Genomic DNA, 25,222 nt, shown 5'->3' with positions numbered 1-25,222 from the left:
TCATAGTTCGAGGTAAGTTGTATCTGTGTTTTGCGGCCCGAATGTGTGGGATAGCTCTGAGTGAGGCAGTTGGGTGGTGGGATTGACCTCGACTCAGGAAGAAGAGCTGGAACACAAACAGCTTCTGCCGAATTCCCGGAACAAGACTGAGTGTGACTCCATGCAGTTCTCTGCAGTTTAATATGTCGAACATTCTTGCAGGACTTGCGTTTTGGCGAATACTTAACCAGGAGACATCGATCTGTTATCAGTCATCTGTCCTCCAGCCGGTCACGTACAACCGAATGGGCTGATTCAAGTGGGCCCTTGTGCTCCCTATTGCAATGATTGATCTGTTGTAGTCAGCAGGTCAGTTTACTGGAATGATTGAATCAGATCATTGTTTCATGTCTCACACTAGCTGCCATTCTCTGTTTAAAAAATGCTGTGAATCACTGTCCTAAAATCACGTTGTCAATCCCAGGGTTGAAAATGTGGCTGCCAGCCCAGCAAAGCACAGAGCAGGCCCAATCCTTCTGGAGGCTGCTCAGGCAGCAGCTCTCGCTGGTTTCCATGTGTCAGATCTTACAGACGGAGACAATTAATCTAAAACTGAATGCAACACTTAGACTTAGCTGTCTGCTTAATGACAGTTGAATGACTGTTGAGCCTCGCAGTAGATCACAGGCACGAAGGCCCGGTGACAGAAACTGTGGTTCAGCTGTCGAATGAGAAACCAAAATATTGGACGTGATTCTTCAGTATCTGGCTCTCTATCTAGCTCTCCACTCTCTCAGATTTGTTCACTCCCATTCTCTCCTCACTTATCCTCCCTCTCTTTCTCCCTTTCCTCTCTCTCTCTGTCTCCCTCCCTCTTTCTCACCCTCCCAGTGGTCTTTGCAGATGCAGGAACAGTGGTTAGCGAGGGGTCACTCGGAGCGAGGGGATGGGGTCGCTCGGAGTGGATGGATGGGGTCACTCATAGTGAGGGCATGGGGGTCACTCATAGTGAGGGCATGGGGGTCACTTGGAGGGAGGGGTGGGGTCACTCGGAACGAGGGGTGGGGTCACTCGGAGCGAGGGGTGGGGTCACTCGGAGCGAGGGGTGGGGTCACTCGGAGCAAGGGGTGGGGTCACTCGGAGCGAGGGGTGGGGTCGCTCGGAGTGGATGGATGGGGTCACTCATAGTGAGGGCATGGGGGTCACTTGGAGTGAGGGGTGGGGTCACTCGGAGCGAGGGGTGGGGTCACTCGGAGCGAGGGGTGGGGTCACTCGGAGTGGATGGATGGGGTCACCCATAGTGAGGGCATGGAGGTCACTTGGAGCGAAGGGTAGGGTCACTGGAGAGAGGGGTGGGGTCACTCGGACAGCGGGGTGGGGTCACTCGGAGTGTGTGGTTGGGATCACTTGGAGCGAGGGGTGGGGTCACTCGGAGCGAGGGGTGGGGTCACTCGGAGCGGGGGTGGGGTCACTCGGAGCGAGGGATGGGGTCACTCAGTGAGGGCATGGAGGCCACTTGCAGCGCGGGTTGGGGTCACTCAGAGTGAGGCGATGGGGTCAGGCAGAGAGAGGCAGAGGTCACTCAGTGAGGGTCGATGCGGGTCGCCAGGGGGTCACTCAGAGTGAGGCGGTGAGGTCACTGAGAGGATGAGTCACTCTGAGATGATGGGGTCACTTCAGTGAGGGGATGGGTCCACTCTGAGGGGATGGGGGCCACAGAGTGAAGATAAGGGGGGGGGTAACTCGGAGCGAGGGGATACAATGGGCGGGATTCTCTGAAACCGTGCTCGGCGATTGGGCGGAGAATGGGCTCCGCGCTGAAATCAGGGCCGGTGCCGGTTTGACAGCCTTCAGCCATGTTTCGCCCCCTCCGAAATGCCGTCATCGCACACCACGCAGTTGCAATGCTGTTGGTTCCTCATCGACCAGCCCACCCGCGTTGCTCCGCCCTGATGGGCCGAGTTCCGATGGCGCGGACCACGTGTGGTTCCACAAACCGTGAACCCAGAGTGCCAGCTGCGGACTGTGTCCAGCGCCACCACACCCGGCCGGGATCCGTGATGCTGGCTGGGGGTGGGGGGGGGGGCTTCTGTGAGGGCTGGGGGAACTGGTGGGGGGTGGCCAGGGGTGGGCTGTGGGGTCGCGGATGGCGGGTTGGGTCTGCGCACGGCCGGCGCCATGTCGTGCGGCGCGACCACTGCAGATCGTCAGCTGTGCGCATGTGCGGCCCGGGGTTCCGGCTATTCTGGAGCCATTTTTGCCGTGGGTGGCGGGATTTCCAGTCGGCGCCGGTGCTAGACCCTCACCGGTATCGGAATCGATGAGGAATTTGCAGAGATTTTTTTCATGTGAACCTCTCGCGGATACGCCATTCGAGCCAGCATGTAGCTGCACACACGGAGAATATTATCTTTCATTAAGCTGCTGATTCTCAACACATTGTCTGCCGTCAATAATTGATATTAGTTTGAATGTCAGTGACACTTCCAGCATGGGATCAGTTTACTGTGGAGAGCCTGTCCTGACAATAATTCATAGAGCACACAGACTGACACATTAATCACAGGATGGCAGCTCATTTCACTGGAATAGTTACTGATCAGGAAGGCCATCCTTACCTTAATTCCATCCAATCAGAATATTAACCTTTCTGCTCAAATCAAATATTTCGAAAGCGATTCCAGGATTTGCCCCACTCCCTCTGAAGTTTATTCCACATCAGGAACACTCTGTAGAATTTCTTCCCTCAACCCTGAGGTCACTATATTCTAGTTTGAATTTATTTCATAGAATTTCATAGAATTTACAGTGCAGAAGGAGGCCATTATGCCCATCGAGTCTGCATTGGCTCTTAGGAAGAGCACCCTACTTAAGCCCTCACCTTCACCCTATCCCCATAACCCGGTAAACCCCAGCTAACCTTTTTTGTTGGACACTAAGGGCAATTTATCATGGCCAATCCACCAAACCTGCACGTCTTTGGACTGTGGGGGAAAACCGGAGCACCCGGAGGAAACCCACACAGACACGGGAGAACGTGCAGACTCCGCACAGACAGTGACCCAAACCGGGAATCGAACCTGGGACCCTGGAGCTGTGTAGCAACTGTGCTAACCACAGTGCTACCGTGCTGCCCTTATGTCCATAGTTCCATTCCGAAAGATTAAACTAGATATTTGTTGGGTTGTCTAGTCAGAATGCTATCTCCCCTGTCCGTCTGGTCAGAGTGCTGTCTCCCCCTTGGCGTTCTGGTCAGAGTGCTGTCTCCCCCTTGGCGTTCTGGTCAGAGTGCTGTCTCCCCCTTGGCGTTCTGGTCAGAGTGCTGTCTCCCAGTCTATTGGACTTTGCGTTCTGTTGTTTAATCATAAACCTTCTAGTTTGAAAGGGTCGGTGTTTAATACGTTTTCTGTTTATTGGAGTTTAGAGTGTAGATTGGTGCTCCACTTACAGTTTCCGATTAACAGTAACACACTTTGTGGAATTCTACTTTGATCTGATTAATGAGGCCACTTTAAGCATGCGCTCAATAAGTACATGTGGGCAAGGAGAGGAAGCACATTTCACTATTGCTGTCCTAAATATGTTAATACCTTTTACAGTCCAATTATGAATAGAAACTCATTTAGGGCATTGGGCTTCTTTTAAGGGTCTGATGAGAAACCTTTTGGGAAGCCTCCATAAAGCTGGTCAGTCACAATTAATCTCTCCCACAATTTCTGCCATCACAGTCCCTCCGACCGTTCCTCTGACTGTCCCTCTCGCTTTCCGTCCCACTGTCCCTTAGTGAATCGTATTGGCTGAAGACTGACATCTGTGATGCTGGGGACCTCCGGAGGAGACCGAGATGGATCATCCAGTCGGCACTTCTGGCGAAAATTGTTGCAAATGCCTCAGCCTTGTCTTTTGCAAATGTGTGTCGGGCTCCTCCATCATTGAGGATGGAGATATTTGTGGAGCCTCCTCCTCCAGTGAGTTGGTTAATTGTCCACCATCATTCAAGGCTGGATTTGGCAGGACTACAGAGCTTAGATCTGATGCCTTTGTTGTGCTGAGCACTGTCTATTACTTGCTGATTATGCTGTTTGGCACACAAGTAGTCCTATGTTGTAGCTTCACCAGGTTTACACCTCATGTTTCGGTATGCCTGATGTTGTTCCTGGCATGCTCTCCTACACTCTTCATTGAACCAGGGTTGATCTCCTGGCTTGGTGGTAATGGTAGATTGTGGGCTATGCTGGGCCATGAGGTTGCAGATTGTGGTTGAATACAATTCTGCTGCTGCTGATTGCCCACAGCGCCACAGGGATGCCCAGTCTTGAGTTGCTAGGTCTGTTCGAAGTCTATCCGATTTAGCACAGTGGCAGTGCCACACAACACGATGGAGGTTATCCGCAATGTGAAGACGGGACTTTGTCTCCACAAGGACTGTGTGGTGGTCACTTCTACCGATACTGTCATGGACAGATGCATCTGCAGCAGGCAGATTGGTGAGGACGAGGTCAAATATGTTTTTCCCTCTTGATGGTTCCCTCACCACCTGCTGCATTCCAGTCTAGCAGCTATGTCCTTTAGGATCCAGCCAGCTCGGTCTGTGGTAGTACTACCGAGCAACTTTAAAAAAAAATTTAGAGTACCCAATTCATTTTTTCCAATTAAAGGGCAATTTAGAGTGGCCAATCCACCTACCCTGCATATCTTTGGGTTGTGGGGGTGAAACCCACGCAGACACGGGGAGAATGTGCAAACTCCACACGGACAATGACCCAGAGCCAGGATCGAACCTGGGACCTTGGCGCCATGAGGCAGCAGTGCTAACCACTGCGCCACCGTGCGGCCCTTCTACCAAACAACTCTTGGTGATGGACATTGACGTCCCCCACCCAGAGCATATTCTGCGTCCTTGTCATCAGCTTGTCATCAGTGATGGAAGGATTCATGAGCTGATGGCCGGTACGTGGTAATCAGCAGGAGGTTTCCTTGCCCATGTTTAACCTGAAGCCATGAGACTTCATGGGGTCCAGATTCGATGTTGAAGACTCCCACGGCAACTCCCTCCCGACTGTATACCACTGTGCCGCTGTCTCTGCTGGGTCTATCCTGCCGGAGAGATAGGACATACCCAGGAATGGCAATCGTGCAGTCTGGGATATTGGCTGTAAGGTGTGATTCTGTGAGTATGACTATGTCAGGCTGTTGCTTAACTAGTTTGTGAGACAGCTCTCTCATGTTTGGCCCAAGCCACCAGATGTTAGTAAGGAGGACTTTGCAGGGTCGACAGGGCTGGGTTTGCAATTGTCGTTTCTGATGTGTAGTTCGATGCTGGGTGGTCCATCCGGTTTCATTCCTTTTTTGTGTTTTTGTAGCCATTTCAGAGGGCATTTCAGAGTCAACCACATTGTTGTCTGACTGTCCCTCCAGCTGTCGCTCCAACATTCTCTCTGACTGTCCCTTCGACTGTCACTCCAATATTCTCTCTGACTGTCCCTCCAACGTTCTCTCTGACTGTCCGTCTGATTTCCTCTCACTGTCCCTCCAACATTCGCTCTGACTGTCCCTTCGACTGTCACTCCAACATTCTCTCTGTCCGTCTGACTTCCTCTCACTGTCCCTCCAACATTCGCTCTGACTGCCCCTTTGACTGTCACTCCAACATTCCCACTGACTGTCCCTCCAGCTCTCCTTCCACAATTCTCTCTGCCTGTCCCTCCGACTGTCCCTTCAACATTCTCTCTAACTGTCCCTCCCACTGTCCCTCCAACATTCTCTCTGACTATCCTTCCAGCTGTCCCTTCAACATTCCCTCTGACTGTCCCTCCGACAGTCCCTCCAACATTCTCTCTGACTATCCTTCCAGCTGTCCCTTCAACATTCCCCCTGACTGTCCACCCAACATTCTCTCTGACAGTCCCTCTGACTCCCTCTGACTATCCCTCCGACAGTCCCTCCAACATTCTCTCTGACTATCCTTCCAGCTGTCCCTTCAACATTCCCTCTGACTGTCCATCCAACATTCTCACTGACTGTCCCTCCAGCTGTTCCTCCAACATTCTCTCTGTCTGTCCCTCCGACTGTCCCTGCAACATTCTCTCTGACTGTCCCTCCAACATTCTCTCTGTCTCTCCGACTGTCCATCCAACATTCTCACTGACTGTCCCTCCAATATTCTCTCTGTCTGTCCCTTCAACATTCTCGCTGACTGTCCCTCCAACATTCTCTCTGACTGTCCCTCCAACATTCTCTCCAACTGTCCCTCCAACATTCCCTCTGACTGTCCCTCCAACATTCTCTCTGTCTGTCCCTCCGACTGTCCCTGCAACATTCTCTCTGACTGTCCCTCCAACATTCTCTCTGACTGTCTCTCCGACTGTCCATCCAACATTCTCACTGACTGTCCCTTAAACATTCTCGCTGACTGTCCCTCTAACATTCTATCTGACTGTCCCTCCAACATTTCCTCTGACAGTCGCTCCAACTTTCTCTGACTGTCCCTCTGACTCCCTCTCACTTTCCCTCCAACATTCTCTCCAACATTCCCTCTGACTGTCCCTCCAACATTCCCTCTGACTGTCCCTCCAACATTCCCTCTGACTGCCCCTCCAACTGTCCCTCAAAGATTCTCTCTGACTGCTCCTCTAACATTCTATCTGACTGTCCCTCTGACTCCCTCTCACTGTCCCTCCAACATTCCCTCCGACTGTCCATCCAACTGTCCCTCTCGCACCAACATTCTCTCCGACTGTCCATCCAACATTCCCTCCGACTGTCCATCCAACTGTCACTCCAACATTCTCTCTGACTGTCCCTCCAACATTCCCTCTGACTGTCCCTCCAACATTCTCTCTGACTGTCCCTCTGACTCACTCTCACTGTCCCTCCAACATTCACTCTGACTGTCCCTCCAACATTCCCTCTGACTGTCCCTCCAATATTCCCTCTGACTGTCCCTCCAACATTCTCTCTGACTGTCCGTCAGACTCCATCTCACTGTCCCTCCAACATTCCCTCTGACTGTCCCTCCAGCTGTCCCTCTCGCTGCAACATTACCTCTGACTGTCCCTCTTACTCCCTCTGACTGTCCCTCCAATATTCTCTCTGACTTTCCCTCTTACTCCCTCTCACTGTCCCTCCAACATGCTTTCTGACTGTCCCTCCAGCTGTCCCTCCAACATTCCCTCTGACTGTCCCTCTGACTCCCTATAAGTGTCCCTCCAACATTCACTGACTGTCCCTCCAACATTTCCTCTGACTGTCCCTCCAGCTGTCCTTCCAACATTCTTTCTGACTGTTTCTCCAACTGTCCTTCCAACATTCCCTCTCACTGTACCTCCAACATTCACTCTCGCTGTCACTTCAACATTCTCTCTGACTGTTCGGTAACATTCTCTCTGAGTGGCCCTCCGACTGTCCCTCTCATTGTCCCTGCAACATTCTCTGTGGACGCGATCCAGCAGCCACGTTGTGCTCTCGCTCTAGCGGGGTGCGGCCGGTGAATGCCGGGGGAGGCCTCTCATAGGCTTCATGGCAGCCTTCAAGCCTCGTGAGATCCACCCAAGTCCTGCGAGGCATCTGAGATAGAAACACGCCCACAAGGGGCGTGACCAAACGGCGCTCGCCAAAGCTGGTTTAAAACCTACGTCGGCGAACTTACCCGGGATCCCCTGGCCTCATGGGCTCCACCGGCCTTACCTGCGAGGCCGCAGCCTGGCGTTGTTCTGTCCTGCTCTGCACAAACATGGACCAGGCAGAATGGCACCAAGGGGATCTCCTGGGTAATCGGAGACCTCTTGGTGGTCAGGGATAGTGCAGGGTGGCTCCCTGGCCCCCCATTGGTATGCGGGTACCTTGGCACTTCCCAGTTGGCACCTTGGCACTGCCACCCTGGCACTGCCAAGCTGGCAGGAGCACTGCCTGGTTGCCAGGGTAGCAGTGCAAGAGTGCCCGGGTGCTAGGGTGGCACTGCCAAGGGTGAGGGGCTGAGGGGTGCCATGCCCATGAAAGGAGGGTGGGGGAGCGGTTTGAAGAGTGGGGGATGTTCAGGGCAGGTAAGTAGAGGGGCCTCTGCGAGGTGGCAGGGTTGACGGGTGGAGGTCCTGGAAGGGGAGGGGCCTGTAAATGGGTGTGGGGGGGCTGAAGAGGGGAACCCCTAGGGACCCCTTAGCGGGGTGTCCTCATTTGTCCCCCCATGTATGGGGGGGGGGGGGTGACTTTGTCCATAGGCTGGTGGTGTGGGGGACCCAGAAGTTCACTTAGAGGTCGGGGCACCCTTTCAAAATGGCGGTCCAATCACTGAGTTCAGAAATTCTTTTTTTTTAATTTAGAGTACCCAATTCATTTTTTCCAATTAAGGGGCAATTTAGCGTGGTCAATCCACCTACTCTGCACATCTTTGGGTTGTGGGGGCGAAACCCACGCAAACACGGGGAGAATGTGCAAACTCCAAACAGGCAATGACCCAGAGCCGGGATCGAACCTGGGACCTCAGCGCCGTGAGGCAGCAGTGCTAACCACTGTGCCATCGTGCTGTCCTTGAGTTCAGAAATTCTAAGTGTGAGAAACTCCCCAGGGCCCAAAAGAGGGACTATGTGTCGTTCAATAGCGGTGGGGAACCTCGCTGAAAGATCTGCCACAAATGAACTTAGAAATTTTTGGAAACCCAGACAGACACGGGGAGAATGTGCAAACTCCGGAGTCTACACTGAGTCATTCCACCCTCTCTTTTCACCCCACCCACCTGTCAGAAAAACCATTCACGTCGGCGCGAAGGAAGAACGGCGCGGACCCTAACTGGTCCCCCAACACATGCACCTGGTGAGCAGACCTGCTCGGGGAGCCCAGGTGAGAGCGTTGCTTCGACGGTGCTTTTCCTGCCCACTAGCGGCCTTTTCCGATTTCCGTGATACTTCAGCCCCCAGCTTCCACCAGCTTGGAATAATCTTTACCAATAAAGGAGAGACAGAATTGCATTTATATGGCTGAGTATCAGGGAGTGACAAAGTGCTTCACAGCCAGTCACCTATTCGTGAAATACAAGCATGACACAGCAAGATCCCATGAATGAGGTAAGTAACCCGATGGTGGAGGGAGGAATAAAAGCTGTCAATCTAAAATAGAAGCAATGAAGAAAGCCTGTTGCCGATGGTCCACTGACCAGAGAGTCAGCGCAGTGTCTTATATCAAGCAATTGTCCATTGACAATTTAATATTGGATCATTCTTTCGGCAAGTTTGTCACTAAAATACTGCAGTGGACTGTCTAGAGGATTCCTGTGTTTCCTTCAATGTAAATTCGAGCCGTGAGCTAATCTTGCAGGTCCAGCAAGGGCCCATCCCTCTTTGTGTCACAGAGCCTCTGCTGCTTGTGATCGTACTCCCTTCTCTGCAGCTATAATAATTCATGTTGGCTGCGCTGCATCTGGTGCCACACACAATGCAGTACCTGTCGCAAGTGCCTGTCTTTAGCTTTGGTGAGTTTTTGTCAGCTATTGCACCATGTGGCATGTGGCCATCACAACAATTCTTGTTCTGCCCATTTTTAACCTTCCCTCCCTGAGGAAGTGTGGAGGTTAGGCGAGCAGTTCCCTGTAACGACCACCCCCACACTCCGTTTCCTCAAAGTGTGACCATAGAATCGTAGAATTTACAGTGCAGAAGGAGGCCATTCGGCCCATTGAGTCTGCACTGGCCCTTGGAAAGAGCATCAAACTTAAGCCCACACCGCCACCCTATTCCCGTTGCCCAGTAACCCCATCTAACCTTTTGGACACTAAGGGCAATTTAGGATGGCCAATCCACCTAACCTGCACATCTTTGGACTGTGGGAGGAAACCGGAGCACCCGGAGAAAACCCACACAGCAACAGGGAGAAAGTGCAATCTCCACACAGACAGTCACCCGAAGCTGGAGTTGAACCCGGGACCCTGGAGCTGTGAGGCAGCAATGCTAACCACTGTGCCACCGTGCCACCACTACAGACTTGGGTCACATCTTCAACAATGTCTGCTAATTTAAGGGTGGCATGTTGGCTGAGGACGCGGGTTCCTGTCTGCGTAGAGTTTACACGTTCTCCCCGTGTCTGCTTAGGTCTCATCCCCACAACCCAAAAAAAGATGTGGAGGCTAGGTGGATTGGCCACGCTAAATTGCCCCTTAATTGGAAAAAAATAATTGGATATTCTAATTATATATAAATGTCTGCTAACTTATAGAGATGAGGTTCAGAAAGGGGTATGAACAGCAAGGGGCAAGCTTGAAGAACATATCCCTGAAAATGTTAAACAAAGCGATCGTAGGGATTCAAAGGATAAAATGGTGGAATGGATAAAATGTGACAGATGGAATTGAATGTCAGTATATGTAAGTTTGGTTAAATTCAAACACAGTCTGAGGGAGGCTTGTGATATGGAAGAGCAGACAGATTTAGAGGCTCAGGGCCTCAAGTGAATGTGATCATAAAGAAACCCAATGAAATCCTTGTGTTTATGCAGAATTATAGACATATATGGTAAATTATAATCATGAATTTACATTAAAACCTGCAAATGTGAGGCAGCATGATGGTGCAGCTGTTAGCACAGCTGCCTCACGGTGCCGAGGACCCGGGTTCGATCCCGGCCGCGGGTCACTGCCTGTATGGAGTTTGCACATTCTTCCCATGTCTGCCTGGGTCTCAGCCCTACAACCCAAAGATGTGCCTGGTGGGTGGATTGGCCAGGCTCAATTGCCCCTTTAATGAAAAAAAAGGAATTGGGCACTTTAAATTTATTTTTTAAAACCTGAGAATGTGGAAGTGATTTGCAGAGTTGAGGGGAAATTTCACTGATAATTAGTCCTGGTAATACTCAAGATTCCCCTCATAACAAACAGTAATGCAAAAACCTATGCCAGGATTGGTAGTAAGAGGTGTAATGACTCCGATATTCTACCTGTAACTAGTCTCACTGGAACGAAGGAGGTTGAGGGGCGACCTGATAGAGGTATACAAAATTATGAGGGGCATAGACAGAGTGGATAGTCAGAGGCTTTTCCCCAGGGTAGAGGGGTCAATTACTAGGGGGCATAGGTTTAAGGTGAGAGGGGCAAGGTTTAGAGTAGATGTACGAGGCAAATTTTTTACGCAGAGGGTAGTGGGTGCCTGGAACTCACTACCGGAGGAGGTAGTGGAAGCAGGGACGATAGGGACATTTAAGGGGCATCTTGACAAATATATGAATAGGATGGGAATAGAAGGATACGGACCCAGGAAGTGTAGAAGATTGTAGTTTAGTCGGGCAGTATGGTCGGCACGGGCTTGGAGGGCCGAAGGGCCTGTTCCTGTGCTGTACATTTCTTTGTTCTTTGTTCTTTGTAGTCGTGATTTTATAACCTGCTGATTTTTACCCTGAAACTGTGACCAGAATTCTCCTGCACTGACTATTGTGTGATCAGGCTCCACGGTAAATGCCAGTTTAATAGGCCCAATCTCTGTCTCTGGAAACCCCAGCTCTGTGTGAGGGTGACAACTCCGAACTTGAGACCCTCAGTCAGAGCTGATCTGTGCTTGGATTTCACACGTTAAAACCGGCCCAGACCAACCTGTGCCGAGCCCAGAGATTGTGTAAAGGACAGCAAGCTCCAGTGTTTGGGGAACTGTGCACAGGGCACATCCTCAACTCAGATCAGCGGCAACATTTCCAAACCACTGTCCTGGGCTGAAGGAAACGTCAGGCCACTTCGCTTCTGAAGCTGATGCTGTCTCCTGTAATCCCGCACTTCTGAAATCCTCTGTATTTCTCCTTTTGTGGTGAAGGATTCCACAGTTTCAGAACTTTCCCCCCTCCATTTCTCATTTCTGCCAGTGAAAATCCTTATATTCCATTCCCTAGTTCCCCATTTTCGAACCATTGGAAGACGTCCGCTCTTCCCCAGCAGTAGGCCCCGGGTTGCACAGACCCTCCTTAACTGGCTGCTCCTTCCTCAGTGCCGCTCCCACTTTCCACCTTGCTCATGCTCCTCCCATGCTTGTTCCCATGCCAACCTGGAGGCCACTGTCTGCCCCCAAACTCACTTGATACCTGATGCACGATCAATGACCACTAAAGCGAGGTTGTAGTCCTAAAGGCTTTAATAAGCTAGATGTTTCCCCCAGCAGCTCAGGTACAGAAAGAAGGCTGCTGGGGCGGCATGGGCTCTTATACCCCGCCTAGCAGGGCGGAGCTACCATACAGCTTGACCAACGGGAAACATACAATATCTACCAATGGTGTTCCAGTATTACCAGGTACCGTAATACCTCTACACAGACCTGTTAAAAGTATTCACCCCCTGTTAAAAAAGAGTCCGGCGGGGGTGGTGGCTTGATATTACAACATGGTAGAAATTATAGTTACAGCGCTTTGTAACTATTTACAGATTCACAATTAACTATATACACTTTAAAATGAAGCAATCAGTCAATCAGGGACCCTGGTCGTCCTCTGTGATCGTTGAAGCTTTGGTGGTGACGCCGGTGGAGGCTCAGGCGTCTGTGACTCCGGGAGCGTGGCCTCGATCTCTGTGGCAGCTTCAACACCCCTAAACGGTTGACCTGGGAAGGGAGCGTCTGCAGGGTGCGTCGGTGGGTGGGGGGGCCTAGACGGGGCCGGCGGAAGGACCGATCCTCCTGAAAGGTGGACCGGTGGGAGGGAGGGTGGGACTGGTGGCTGGGGTGTGCGTGGGGATCCGGCGGGTGCCAGGTGTCGTAGGGAGACCGTATCTTGCCGGCCGTCGGGGTATGCCACGTAGGCGCCGCCATCTTTCCCGCCTCAGGACCCCTGCCCGTCGGGCACCTCATCGGGCCGCTCATCGCCTGCCGACCAGCCACGGGCCTTCCAACACCAGCTACAGCTGGCCTCCATCACGATCGACCAGTCCCGGCCGCGCAACCTCGCAACCGCGTCAACGATGGTAAAGGTCGATCGGCACAAGACATCATGCCTTCTTGACTCCGGGAGCACAGAGAGCTTCATCCACCCCGATACGGTAAGGCGCTGCTCTCTCGCGGTACACCCCATTAACCAGAGAATCTCCCTGGCCTCCGGATCCCACTCCATGGAGATCTGGGATACTGCACCGCCACACTCACCATCCAGGGCGTAAAGTTCAGCAACTTCCGGCTCTACATCCTCCCAACCTCTGCGCTGCCTTGCTACTCGGCCTGGACTTCCAGTGCAACTTCCAAAGTCTAACCCTGAAATTCGGCGCGCCCCTTACTGTATGCGGTCTCACGACCCTTAAGGTCAACCGGCCTTCTCTCTTTGCAAACCTCAGCCCGGATTGCAAACCCGTCGCCACCAGGAGCAGACGGGACAGTGCCCAAGACAGGACCTTCATCAGGACCGAGGTATAGCAGCTGCAGCGGGAAGTCATTATCAAGGCCAGCAACAGCCCCTGGAGAGCCCAACCCATGTGGTAGTTGTGAAAACTGGGGAGAACAACAGGATGGTCGTTGACTACAGTCAGACCATCAATCGGTACACGCAGCTCGACGCGTACCCCCTCCCACGCATATCTGATATGGTCAATCAGATTGCACAGTACCGGGTCTTCTCGACAGTGGAATCTGCCAACCACCAGCTCCCCATTCGCAAGGCGGACCGCCCGTTGTTGCTAATTTTGCCTTGGTTCAATTGCTCTGTTTTATTACCTTTGCTCTTGAGTCGCCAGGTATCTTTATGATACCGCCACGAGGTTCAAGTCCGAGTAATGATCAATAATCCAATACACCGATTAGTAAGATTTAAATCAAAGCACATTTATTATACACAGTAATCGCTACTCATGCACAAGTTCTACGTCTAAGCTACTTCTACAACTAACAGGCCTATACTTAACTTTGAACTGGCCCACCAGGTCAGGGGAACAAACGGCCTTTCGTTCGGGTTCTGAGTCTGCGGGTTTCGAAGCTGGTACGGGTTGGTAGCTAGGAGCGCCTATCTCATAGCGAGCATTGATTTAAGACTTAAGAGTGTCGGTCTTCACTGCACCGGTCATGGTCAATGTTGGTTCGTTGTTGCTGGGTGACCCGGGCAGGAAGAAGAGAGCAGTGAAGAGAGCTGCTGAAGAGTGAAGAGAGATTTGAACTTGGGGCTTAACTCTTATAAGTCCCCAGGGGCGGACCCTGTACCTGGTCCCAAGTGATTGGACTGTGTCCCAATCGCTTGGTTCGATTTTCTCCAATACTGGAGCGGTTCCCTGATCGATGGGCGGTCTTGAGGTGCTCGTTCACCTCCTTTGTGTTGGCTCCTGCTGGCACCGAGGAGTCTGGCTTTGCTTTGTGTGTCAAAAATGTTACTTATTGTTCCCGGGGATTGCTCATCAGTATGCAGATAGCTGTTACTTTGTTATGCTGATGGTCGCTGGTATCGATGTTGTCTGGTTTTTGCAGAGGTAAATACACAGCAAACCTGCAGCTGCTGGTTTTTGGCTTGTTGGCTGATTTTCCCATCAGCCTTTGCCGTTCGCCATTTTAAATCGGGAGTTGGCCACTTTAGGTGGCTACATTCCCTCCTTGTGATCCTAACGCGAAGCGTGAAGGATCACACAACTATGTTGCTCTCCATTCCCTGACCTGGGGGGCACTTCTTTCATGGCCTCTACACTGACCATAACTATGCAAAAATGTTTTAACTGACAATTCTAAGGGGCGCTATGTCAAACAGGGACATGCATTACAAAACAATAAAAATGGGAACCTCTAACTATTCTTAATACACTACACTCACTCAAACATTTCATTATCCTACCTTCCTCAACATACAAACAAAATCATAGCCGTTTATACACATTTTACCTGGCTTGGCAGTCAAGCCCAGTATCGTACAATTTGCTCATGAACAGTTCTTTACATTTCTTTATTTACTATAAAACCGCAAATGAATGCTCTTTATTATAGATCGCGGGGGTCGGAGGTCTGGTCGTATCCGAAAATAGGAGATCTGATCCTATATACCGGGGTGCGAGCACGGTAGGCTCTCCTTCTCCATTTCCTTAGACGCATAGTCTGCACGATGCAGCAGAGTATCGCCAATACCAGCAAGGTTTCTATTACATATGACAGAGAGTACCAGGTTATAAACCTGGCACACCAAGATGGTGTGGTGTCGCTGGTGACTGGGCTCTGGGTACTGCGGGGAAGTGAAACATTAACGGCTGGGGGGCTTGAAGTCATGGGGTTCGCATTCACTCGCAACCAAATGTCCATAAAGATGATGCTGATCCATGTGAAGGAAGTCCTCATGGCTCTTCTCTTTCCATTTTCTTTCTTCTCTTCCCATTTTCTTTCTTCTCTTCTCCGGTCCTGGAGCTTCTGGAGTTCTGTGGAAACAAGCATAGTATCTGTAACTATCTTGGTTTAACATCTCATACGATAGTCTGTCTGTCCTTTAGTGCCAATTACTCCCTTTATAATTGGTCACTATGTGTGACTACCTAATTTTTATTTTTTATTTTTTCCAAAAACCAAATTTTAGGACAAGACACATTTCCCAATAATGAACCAGTGCGAGCCATCTCGCAGACTGCGCAATTTACCATCCAAATGTTTCAGGATGTAAATAGCATGTGGTTGGCAACCTAAAGGTTACCTAAACAAAACAAAACTTTTTGAACGAAAATTTCCAAAATGAGGTGCGTATGGGCCGCGACTGGTAAGAGTTGGGTGGAGTCCCCGGGTAGGACGGCTACCAATGCCGTGTCTCCCCTACCCGAGCGTAGTTGACCAGAGGGGGGGTTCCCAGGCAGGGCGGGTCCCAAGCCGTTTCTCCACTGCCTGAGCAACCGACAAGAACGGGCAAGAAATGTAGTCGTCGTGGGGGGCTGCCGTATTGGTTCCTTCCTTGAACCAGAAGAGCAGTTATGAACGGGCGTGTGGTATCAGTCGACAGACGGGTTCCGCTGAACTGGCGTCTGGGACCTTAACAAGTCTCTGTGGGCAAGTCCTCAGAGGTTTCTGCTGAAAAGGTGTGGGGCCGTGAATTTGTTTTTCGGTCTGACAAACAACATTTAACAAACTTACAAACAACATAAAACATGCTGCAGGTTCCATCAGAAAGGACACCACTTCTCCCAAGCGGTTCCTTTTAAAACATCATCTGGACACCTCAGTTTTCGGTTGCGAACAGGGTCGTAAAGGGGTTCTCGGTTTGGGAGTCAGACCTAAGGTCGTCATCTTCTCCCGGGGGCCAAACTCTTGAGTGTATGGTGTGAGGTGGGGTCACTCTCGTCGTTGCAGACGAGTCGGAACGAGTTATCTCGGTGCCAATAGTTGGTGTCTAGTTGTGTGGGGACGGAATCGGGGTCGTCAGTGTAGTTCGGTGGTGGGGTTTGTTTAGGAAAGTGATCATGAAGGGATCACTTGGATCGTAGTCGGATTCGCTGGGTGTGGGTCCTGTTGCACGGGGATAGTAGGGAGGCGTGCTGTGGCTATCGTCCGAGTCACAGTTGCTGTCTCTGCTGCTGCAGTCCGTGGGCGTTCCGGTGCGGAGTGTATATTTCGGGGGTGGAGTCGAGGTCGAGTCCGTGGCTGGGCTGGACGTGTTGGGGGATGGTAGGGTTACGTTGGCTGTGGGCGGGACGTGGTGTGCTGCGTCAAGCATGACGTGGTGTGCGTGGTTAGACTGTGTTCCGTATGCCTTCAGCTGGTTGATATGGAACCACGCAGTCTTACCGTTGGGATACTTTATTTTATATACGGAAGGGCTTACTTTGTCCGCAATGGAGTACGGACCCGAGTATTTTGGGGACAGAAATGTGCTGGAGTTATATACGGAGAGCATGACTTGCTGTCCTATACTGTACTCAGTCGCATGCACTGTCTTGTCGAAACAAGCCTTGCTCTGTTTCTTTCTGGTGCCCAATTTTACTGCGGCTGCTAGCTGAGCCGTTTTAACATTTTCAACTAATTGCTCTACTGCTTTCTCATGTGCGAGGGCCGTCACTTCGGGGCTCGTCAAGTCTAAACCTAATAAATATTCTGTGCCTTTCATGGGGCGTCCGGTCATGAGAGTGTGTGGGGTGTAACCTGTGGAAGTAGAAATTGTATTACGCAAAAACATCAGCGCGAAAGGGAGGGCTGAGTCCCAAGGGCAGCATGGTAGCATTGTGGATAGCACAATTGCTTCACAGCTCCAGGGTCCCAGGTTCGATTCCGGCTTGGGTCACTGTCTGTGTGGAGTCTGCACGTTCTCCCCGTGTCTGCGTGGGTTTCCTCCGGGTGCTCCGGTTTCTTCCCACAGTCCAAAGATGTGCAGGGTAGGTGGATTGGCCTTGCTAAATTGCCCTTAGTGTCCAAAATTTTCCTTAGTGTTGGGTGGGGCTATTGTGTTATGGGGATAGGATGGAGGTGTGGACCTTGGTAGGGTGCTCTTTCCAAGAGCCGGTGCAGACTCGATGGGCCGAATGGCCTCCTTCTGCACTGTAATTTCTATGATAATTTCTATGGTGTTGTTTTGCTGGACCATTATTCTGAGGGTGGATTTTAGGGTCCGATTCATGCGCTCCACGATACCACTCGACTGTGGGTGGTATGCTATGTGGAATTTTTGGGTGATGCCAAATATCGTGAGGACGTTCTTCATGACACGTCCCGTAAAATGGGAACCTTGGTCAGATTCAATGCTGCGGGGGAGTCCCCATCTTGTAAAGATGTGGTGGGTCAAAATCTTGGCTGTGGTTTTTGCCGTGTTTGTGCGGGCTGGGAATGCTTCCACCCATTTCGTAAATGTGTCAATTACCACGAGTACATAATTATAGCCATTCCTGCAAGGGGGCAGTGGTCCTATAAAATCAATCAGGAGGTTAGTCCAGGGGCCATTAACGGGTCGGGTGTGGCTGAGTTGAGCCTTTTTGGCATATCTGTCCGGATTATTCTGGGCACAGATAAGACAATTCTCGATGTAGTGATTTACATCTTCCTTTAACTTCGGCCACCAACAAAGCTGCTTGAGGTGGGCTGTAGTGGGATAGATTCCCTGATGTCCATGACCGTCATGGAACAAACAAATCAGTTGATTCCTGTCCTGTTCAGGAACCACATAAAGGGTGTCTTTTAACACCACACCGTCATGTGTGGTCAGTGCATTTTTGAACCTCTCATAGGGAGCTGGATATTTCCCTTTTACAATCTCCCTGAGATTGCTGTCCTGCTTCTGGGCCTCCACTAGATCCTCGATCTTTGTCTGTGAGACCTGAACTGCACTCACTGGTGCGCTTTCGGGGGGTGTCCAAAAGTATCCGTGCCTGGAACCTGCTTTGGCCCGTGCATCGGCTTTCACATTTCCAGGGGGGGAGGAACGATGGTGACTACGAACCTTGACTACCCCATAAGTCCTGTTCTGTGCTCTCATGTGACGGAGCAATGGGGCTGAGGGGAGGGGTTTTCCGTCTGCGGAAACAAATCCCCTTGCTTTCCACAGGGGCAGGAATTCCGTGAGGCTGTTGCAGACATAGAGGCTGTCCGAGTATATGTCTGCTGGGCTGGGGAAGGAATCTGGGTGTTCCACTATATATGTGATGGCCGCGAGCTCTGCTGCCTGCGCGCCTAAGTGGCCTGGAAGTTTTAACGATATTTCCTCAAGGGCACGTCCCTGCGCGTCCTTGACATAGACACCTTAACCTGTTATGCGCTTCCCATCCAAGACTGTGGAAGATCCATCCACATAGATCTTTATGGGCTCACACGTGTCCGTGTGCTGGGGGCTCTGAGTTGAACTACCTATCTGTCTGGGGGGGGGGGGGGGGGGGGCGTTCGCAATAAAGGGGCCTGTGTCGTGGTGTGGAGAGATAATTCTGCATTCATGGGGGGTTCCGGGGTACTGTAAGTTGTTGGCTAAAGAGGTGTGCGTCTTTGTCCTTTTAACAGTGATGTCCCATCCCTGCAAGAGAAGGGTACATCTCGCTGCTCTAATCTGGCTTACTGTACCGTCCTTGAGTCATCCTTGAGAATTGTGATGGGGTTCAGTCCGGTAATATATGAAAAATACTGCACTGCCCAAAATACTGTGAGCAGGTGCCTCTCACAGGCTGAAAATCCCTGCTCCACACCATCTAAAATTCTGGAGGCCTTAACTGGTCGTGCCGTTCCTGGAGGAGCACGGCTGAAAGGGTGCAGTCTGTGGTCGCTGTGATGTGCATCACTGTAAATACATGTAAGATAGCTAGACACGAGAGGGAGCACCAGAAACATCACACACACACACTCAACCAATAGATAAGTTGGATAGGAGGCGACCAATGGACATTCACGATACACAAGGAGGTGACATGACCACAGGGGGGCATTACACCAACCCACATATAAAGGACACGAGACACATGATCACCCCCTTCGGCCTGTGGAGACAGTCAGTGAGGACAGGCACAGGGTTGATTCAATATTACACCCACCACGTGGAAAACAGCAGCTGGTTAGTCAGTCTGGGGAGCTATAACAGGATTAGCAGTAGTGTCAAACCCAAGTTATAAAAGTGTAAATAGTTTAATAAATGTGTTGAAGTCATCCACACGTCTGAACCTTCCTTTGACAAATGCTCCACAAGGAAGCCGCTTATGTTACAAAGACAACATAACAAAACAGTCGCTACCTCTATGACGCAAGGGGAAAGCGGGTCTGGAACTTGGAGTGCGGGGGCTGCTATGAGTGCCTGTTTTAAAGAGTCCACAGCATCCGTATGCTGCGGAAGCCATTCCCAGGGGGCTCCTTTCTTTAGGAGGTCTGAGAGGGGTGCTGCCTTGCTGGCGAAACCGTCAATGTGGTTTTGGCAGTAGCCAACCAGTCCTAAAAACGACCGGAGGGCTGAAACGTTCTGGGGAAGGGGCAATTTAGCAATCAGTCAATCCTTTTATGCTCGATCTCGTGTTTACCATGTGTGATAATTGTTCCCAAATATATCACCTTTTCTTCCAAAATCTGGGCCTTTTTGGGGTTGACTTTACAACCGATTGAGTGTAAGAGTTCCAGGAGTTCGGACAGAAGCTCAATGTGCTCTTCCTTGGTGTCTGTCTGCAGTAGTAGGTCGTCTACATATTGAACCAGACATTATGGGCGAGAGAATTTGGCTAAACCATTTGCCAGCTGTCGGAAAATGGAGGGGGAGTTGTGGAATCCTTGTGGAAGGCATGTCCACATGTACTGCTGTGCTTTAAAGGTGAAGGCAAATTTGTACTGGCACGCCTTTGCCAATGGAATGGACCAAAATCCATTACTGACATCCAAAACCATAAAGAATCGGGAATTAAGTCCCTGCTTGAGCATGGTCTCGGGACTTGTTGCTACTGTGGGGGCTGCTGCGGGGGTGATTTTGTTGAGTTCCCGGTAATCGATGGTCAGTCGCCATGATCCATCGGGCTTTCTCACTGGCCAAATCGGGGCATTATTAGTGGAGGCTACTGATCTAAGTACGCCCTGCTCTAATAAGCTTTCTATTACCTTGGAGATTGCTCCTTCTGCCTCTTGGGGAAATCCATACTGTTTTTGGGGTCTAGGGTCAGGTCCTGTTATTTGTACGGAGCCAGTCATCCGTCCACAGTCGTGCTTGTGGGTCGCGAATGCTGCCCTATTCTTTTGCAGAACTGCCCTAACCTGCTTGTCCGTACTAAGCGTGGTCTGGTTGAACCAAAATTCGCCTACAGCGCTAATTTTGTTCGCGTACTCTCCTATGTTGAGCGTTGCGGGGGCTCTTGCGGATTTTGCCATCTTCCAGACACACTGGTTGACTGGATCAAATGAAAGATTGTGGGAATTCATGAAATCGATTCCCAGAATGTGTTCTGCTGTGTGGGGCAGGTCGACTAAGACTATGGGGTGCTTGGTGGTGATGGTACCGATTTGAATGGGTACAGGGGCTGTGATGTGTCCCTGCTGTGAGTGGCCTGTAAAGCCGCTGAGGGTGATAGTGGCTGTAGTGGGCCACGTGTCCTTTTGGAACATGGTGGAGGAATTTATTGTGGTGCGGGACCCTCCTGTGTCCCAGAGAAATTCGATGGGCTGTCCCTGAATTTTTGCTGCAACTACCGGTCGTCCGGACCTATCCCAAAGTGTGTCGCAGACCCAACTGGGGGAGCCCGTACACCGTCAGTCCGTTCTGATCAAGTCCGTCTGATCTGAACGGGCACTAATGCTATGAATGGGCTCTGTCTTTTTCTTACTCAGAGTGCCCGTCTGCTGGGCTCTCTGTGGCTTTTTAGGGGCACTGCACTCTCTTGCGAAGTGTCCCAACTGGCCGCAGTTGTAACACTCCTGTGACCTAGGTGGGGGGCTGTTCTTTCCTTCATTCACCCATGCCGGGTTCTGGTGTGTTGAAACTGCCTGTATATCTGCGGCAGCCTGCTTTTCCTCGGGATTCTTGACTGCGGGCCTACTTTGTATAGATTGCTCCCAAGCGTGGGACAATCTTTTCACTACCCACTTCTCGTTATGGGCGTCCTCTGAGGGATCATAACTCGCGCAGGCTTTCTGTCCTGTTTCTGTGGCATGGGAGATAAGGGTGCGGGTCCATTTGGCCATGTTGTCTGGGGACAAATGGGCACGGTCTAAGTCTCCAAAGACTGCTGCAAAGTGGATCCACAGGCGTCCAGCAAAAGCTGTGGGATGCTCGGATTTCTTTTGCCCACATTTGTTGAGGCCATCTACGGGGTCACCCCTGTTATACCCGATCGCATCCAGGATCGCGGTATGCATTTCTGCAAGGGTGCCTCCTCCTACATTCTGTGGGTCGGGAAGGGCTGCTGCTACTGAAGGGTCTAAACTTAAAACTGTGAGCTTTACATGCTCTCGCTCATCCAGGCCGTACGTGGTCGCCTGATGCTTAACTGTGGCAAAGGAATGGTGGGGGTCGGAGGTGGGGAGGAACGGTGTGATCTTATCCCACGCGTCCCGTAATTGGGTCACTGTTAAGGGGGTGGAGTATAGAAATTCCGCATCGTCTGGTGTGGCTGTGCGGTGGGTAGTTACTGGGTTCATTGGAGCGTGAACTATCTGCTGTGTTGGGGGTTGGAGCGCTTTCCTTTTTTGTGACTTTCCCTGCGCACATGTTCCCTGAACATATCTCTGCGCTGTTTCATTCAATTCTTCCCAATCAGGGCCGTCTTCCTGATCTAATTTTTCTCCAAAGGTTTCCTGGAAGCCTTTCTGAACTGAAAGCAGCGATTGCAGCTCTGCAATCTGCTTCCGGCACTTTGTGTGATCTAATGTGCTTTGTCTTTGTTCTATGGTGGCAGCATGGAATGCTCTTAATGCTGCCTTTAGGTCACTACACTGTCTCTGTAATGCCTCTATCTGCTTTTCTGTTTCTTCACGTACCAGGACTGCACATTGGTGTGTCCTGATAGGCCTTTTCGTATTGAGACTGGAAGCTGCTTAAGTGCGCCAGACAAGACTGGTGTGCCCTTTTGGCATCCTCCACCTCTCCATCTTTTGCTGCCAACTTCCTTCTCAATTCCAAATTCTCCTTTTCTACCTCGCTTACATCGACCTTACTCATTTGATGTATGCTCTCAACTTCTTTCCGGAGCATCCTAACGACCTCCTCTGTGCCTCGCAATTGTCCCAAGCAGGACACGATTGCCATCGGCTTGCGAGCTTTCCCTAAGCTCTTTTTGTGGATCTCGCTCAGATTCTCCCACCAAGTATGTCCTATACTCCCGGGGCCTGATTCCTCATTGTCACAGAATTCATTCCAAAGGGGCCATCCTTTCCCTTTGAGATATTTCCTGATCTCTTCCTCCCAAATGGGACATTGTCCCACTCTACTGCTGCTGGTCGCTGCGACCGCAAATTCCTCGGGGTTCATTAGGCGCTGCATTGCCTGCATTGCCATCTTTCCTATCCGAATGCTGCTCTTCAAATTTGGGACAGGGGTTTTAATCCGAATGCTGCTCTTCAAATTTGGGACAGGGGTATTAAGGCGGTGCTGTAAATACGGGTACGGATTTCGCTACTTTCCGATATACAAACTTCCGACAGTTTTGTCGCAACAAAAAATCTATCAGTTTTACCTTATCGCCCTGTTAGTTACGCATGCATACACACACTTCCGAATTATGAGTATTGATCAGAACTGCTTGAACACTTGTGGTTTTCTGTTTCCAATTGGATCTCTAATTCAAATTCTGGGTTCTCCCGGAGTGGTTTTCCACTTCTAGATCGGGTCCCGTCAGGATGTTGCCAAATAATGTTGCTAATTTTGCCTTGGTTCAATTGCTCTGTTTTATTACCTTTGCTCTTGAGTCGCCAGGTATCTTTATGATACCGCCACGAGGTTCAAGTCCGAGTAATGATCAATAATCCAATACACCGATTAGTAAGATTTAAATCAAAGCACATTTATTATACACCGTAATCGCTACTCATGCACAAGTTCTACGTCTAAGCTACTTCTACAACTAACAGGCCTATACTTTACTTGGAACTGGCCCACCAGGTCAGGGGAACAAATGGCCTTTCGTTCGGGTTCTGAGTCTGCGGGATTCGAAGTTGGTACGGGTTGGTAGCTAGGAGCGCCTATCTCGTAGCGAGCGTTGATTTAAGACTTACGAGTGTCGGTCTTCACTGCACCGGTCACGGTCAATGTTGGTTCGTTGTTGCTGGGTGACCCAGGCAGGAAGAAGAGAGCAGTGAAGAGAGCTGCTGAAGAGTGAAGAGAGATTTGAACTTGGGGCTTAACTCTTATAGTCCCCAGGGGCTTCCCGCCTTTCGGGGCGGACCCTGTACCTGGTCCCAAGTGATTGGACTGTGTCCCAATCGCTTGGTTCGATTTTCTCCAATACTGGAGCGGTTCCCTGATCGATGGGCGGTCTTGAGGTGCTCGTTCACCTCCTTTGTGTTGGCTCCTGCTGGCGCCAAGGAGTCTGGCTTTGCTTTGTGTGTCCAAAATGTTACTTATTGTTCCCGGGGATTGCTCATCAGTATGCAGATGGCTGCTACTTTGTTATGCTGATGATCGCTGGTATCGATGCTGTCTGGTTTTTGCAGAGGTAAATACACAGCAAACCTGAAGCTGCTGGGTTTTGGCTTGTTGGCTGATTTTCCCATCAGCCTTTGCCGTTCGCCATTTTAAATCGGGAGTTGGCCACTTTAGGTGGCTACACCGTACACTGCGTTTGAAGCGGACGGCCGCCTTTACCACTTCTTTAGGGTTCCCATCGGCGTCACTAATGGGGTCTCGGACTTCCAACGGGAGATGGACCAAATGGTTGACCGGTACGGACTGCGGGCGACCTCCCGCACCTGGATAACGTCACCATCTGCGGCCACGAGCAACAGGACCACGACGCTAACCTTTCCAAATTCTTCCACACCGCCAAACTCCTCAACCTAACGTACAACAAGGAGAAGTGCGTGTTCAGCACGAACCGATTAGCCATCCTCGGCTATGTGGTGCAAAATGGAGTTCTAGGGCCTGACCCCGATTGCATGCGCCCCCTCATGGAACTCCCCCTCCCCCTCTGCCCCAAGGCCCTCAAACGATGCCTGGGGTTCTTCTCATACTATGCCCAGTGGGTCCCTAACTATGCGGACAAGGCCCGCCCGCTCATTCAATCCACCGTTTTCCCCTGATGGCCGAGGCTCACCAGGCCTTCAACTGTATCAAGGCCGACATCGCCAAGGCCGCGATGCACACGGTCGATGAGACGCCCCCCTTCCAAGTCGAGAGCGATGCATCAGACGTCGCTCTGGCTGCCACCCTCAACCAGGCAGGCAGGCCCGTGGCATTCTTTTCACGCACCCTCCATGCCTCCGAAATTCAGCACTCCTCCGTCGAGAAGGAGGCCTAAGCCATCGTAGAAGCTGTGCGGCATTGAAGGAATTATCTGGCCGGCAGGAGATTCACTCTCCTCACTGACCAACGGTCGGTTGCCTTCATATTCAATAACACATAGCGGGGCAAGATCAAAAATGATAAAATCTTGAGGTGGAGGATTGAGCTCTCCACCTACAATTACGAGGTCAACGAACCCCCCGTTGCCCTATCCCGAGGTACATGTGCCAGCGCACAAGTGGACCAACTCCGGACCCTACACGACGCTCTCTGTCACCCAGAGGTCACCCGGTTCTTTCACTTCATAAAGGCCCGCAACCTGCCCTACTCCATTGAGGAGGTCAGGACTATCACCAGAGACTGCCAGGTCTGCGCGAAGTGCAAACTGCACTTCTACCGGCCAGACCGCGCAAATCTAGTGAAGGCCTCCGCCCGTTTGAATGCCTCAGCGTGGATTTCAAAGGGCCCCTCCCCT

The 25,222-nt window shown here is 51.1% G+C and overlaps 1 protein-coding gene across 3 annotated transcripts in view; it reads left to right on the top strand.

Moving 5' to 3' along the window:
- The window catches only part of LOC140393965 (BTB/POZ domain-containing protein KCTD20-like), a 170,870-nt gene that overhangs the window by 16,200 nt on the left and 129,448 nt on the right, over window positions 1-25,222 (top strand). The window contains exon 2 of one of the 3 annotated variants that reach the window (XM_072480669.1): window positions 14,886-14,957. The exons of the other annotated variants lie outside the window; for them this stretch is intronic. Coding sequence (XP_072336770.1) covers window positions 14,886-14,957 — 72 coding nt within the window. The remainder of the gene's footprint in view (window positions 1-14,885; window positions 14,958-25,222) is intronic. 3 annotated transcript variants of the gene reach the window in all.

This window comes from Scyliorhinus torazame, chromosome 17 (assembly GCF_047496885.1).
Source record: "Scyliorhinus torazame isolate Kashiwa2021f chromosome 17, sScyTor2.1, whole genome shotgun sequence".
In the NCBI taxonomy this organism is placed as follows: Eukaryota; Metazoa; Chordata; class Chondrichthyes; order Carcharhiniformes; family Scyliorhinidae; genus Scyliorhinus; species Scyliorhinus torazame.
Note: the sequence above shows the minus strand (reverse complement) of the source record. Positions and strands in the feature narration are given on the sequence as shown.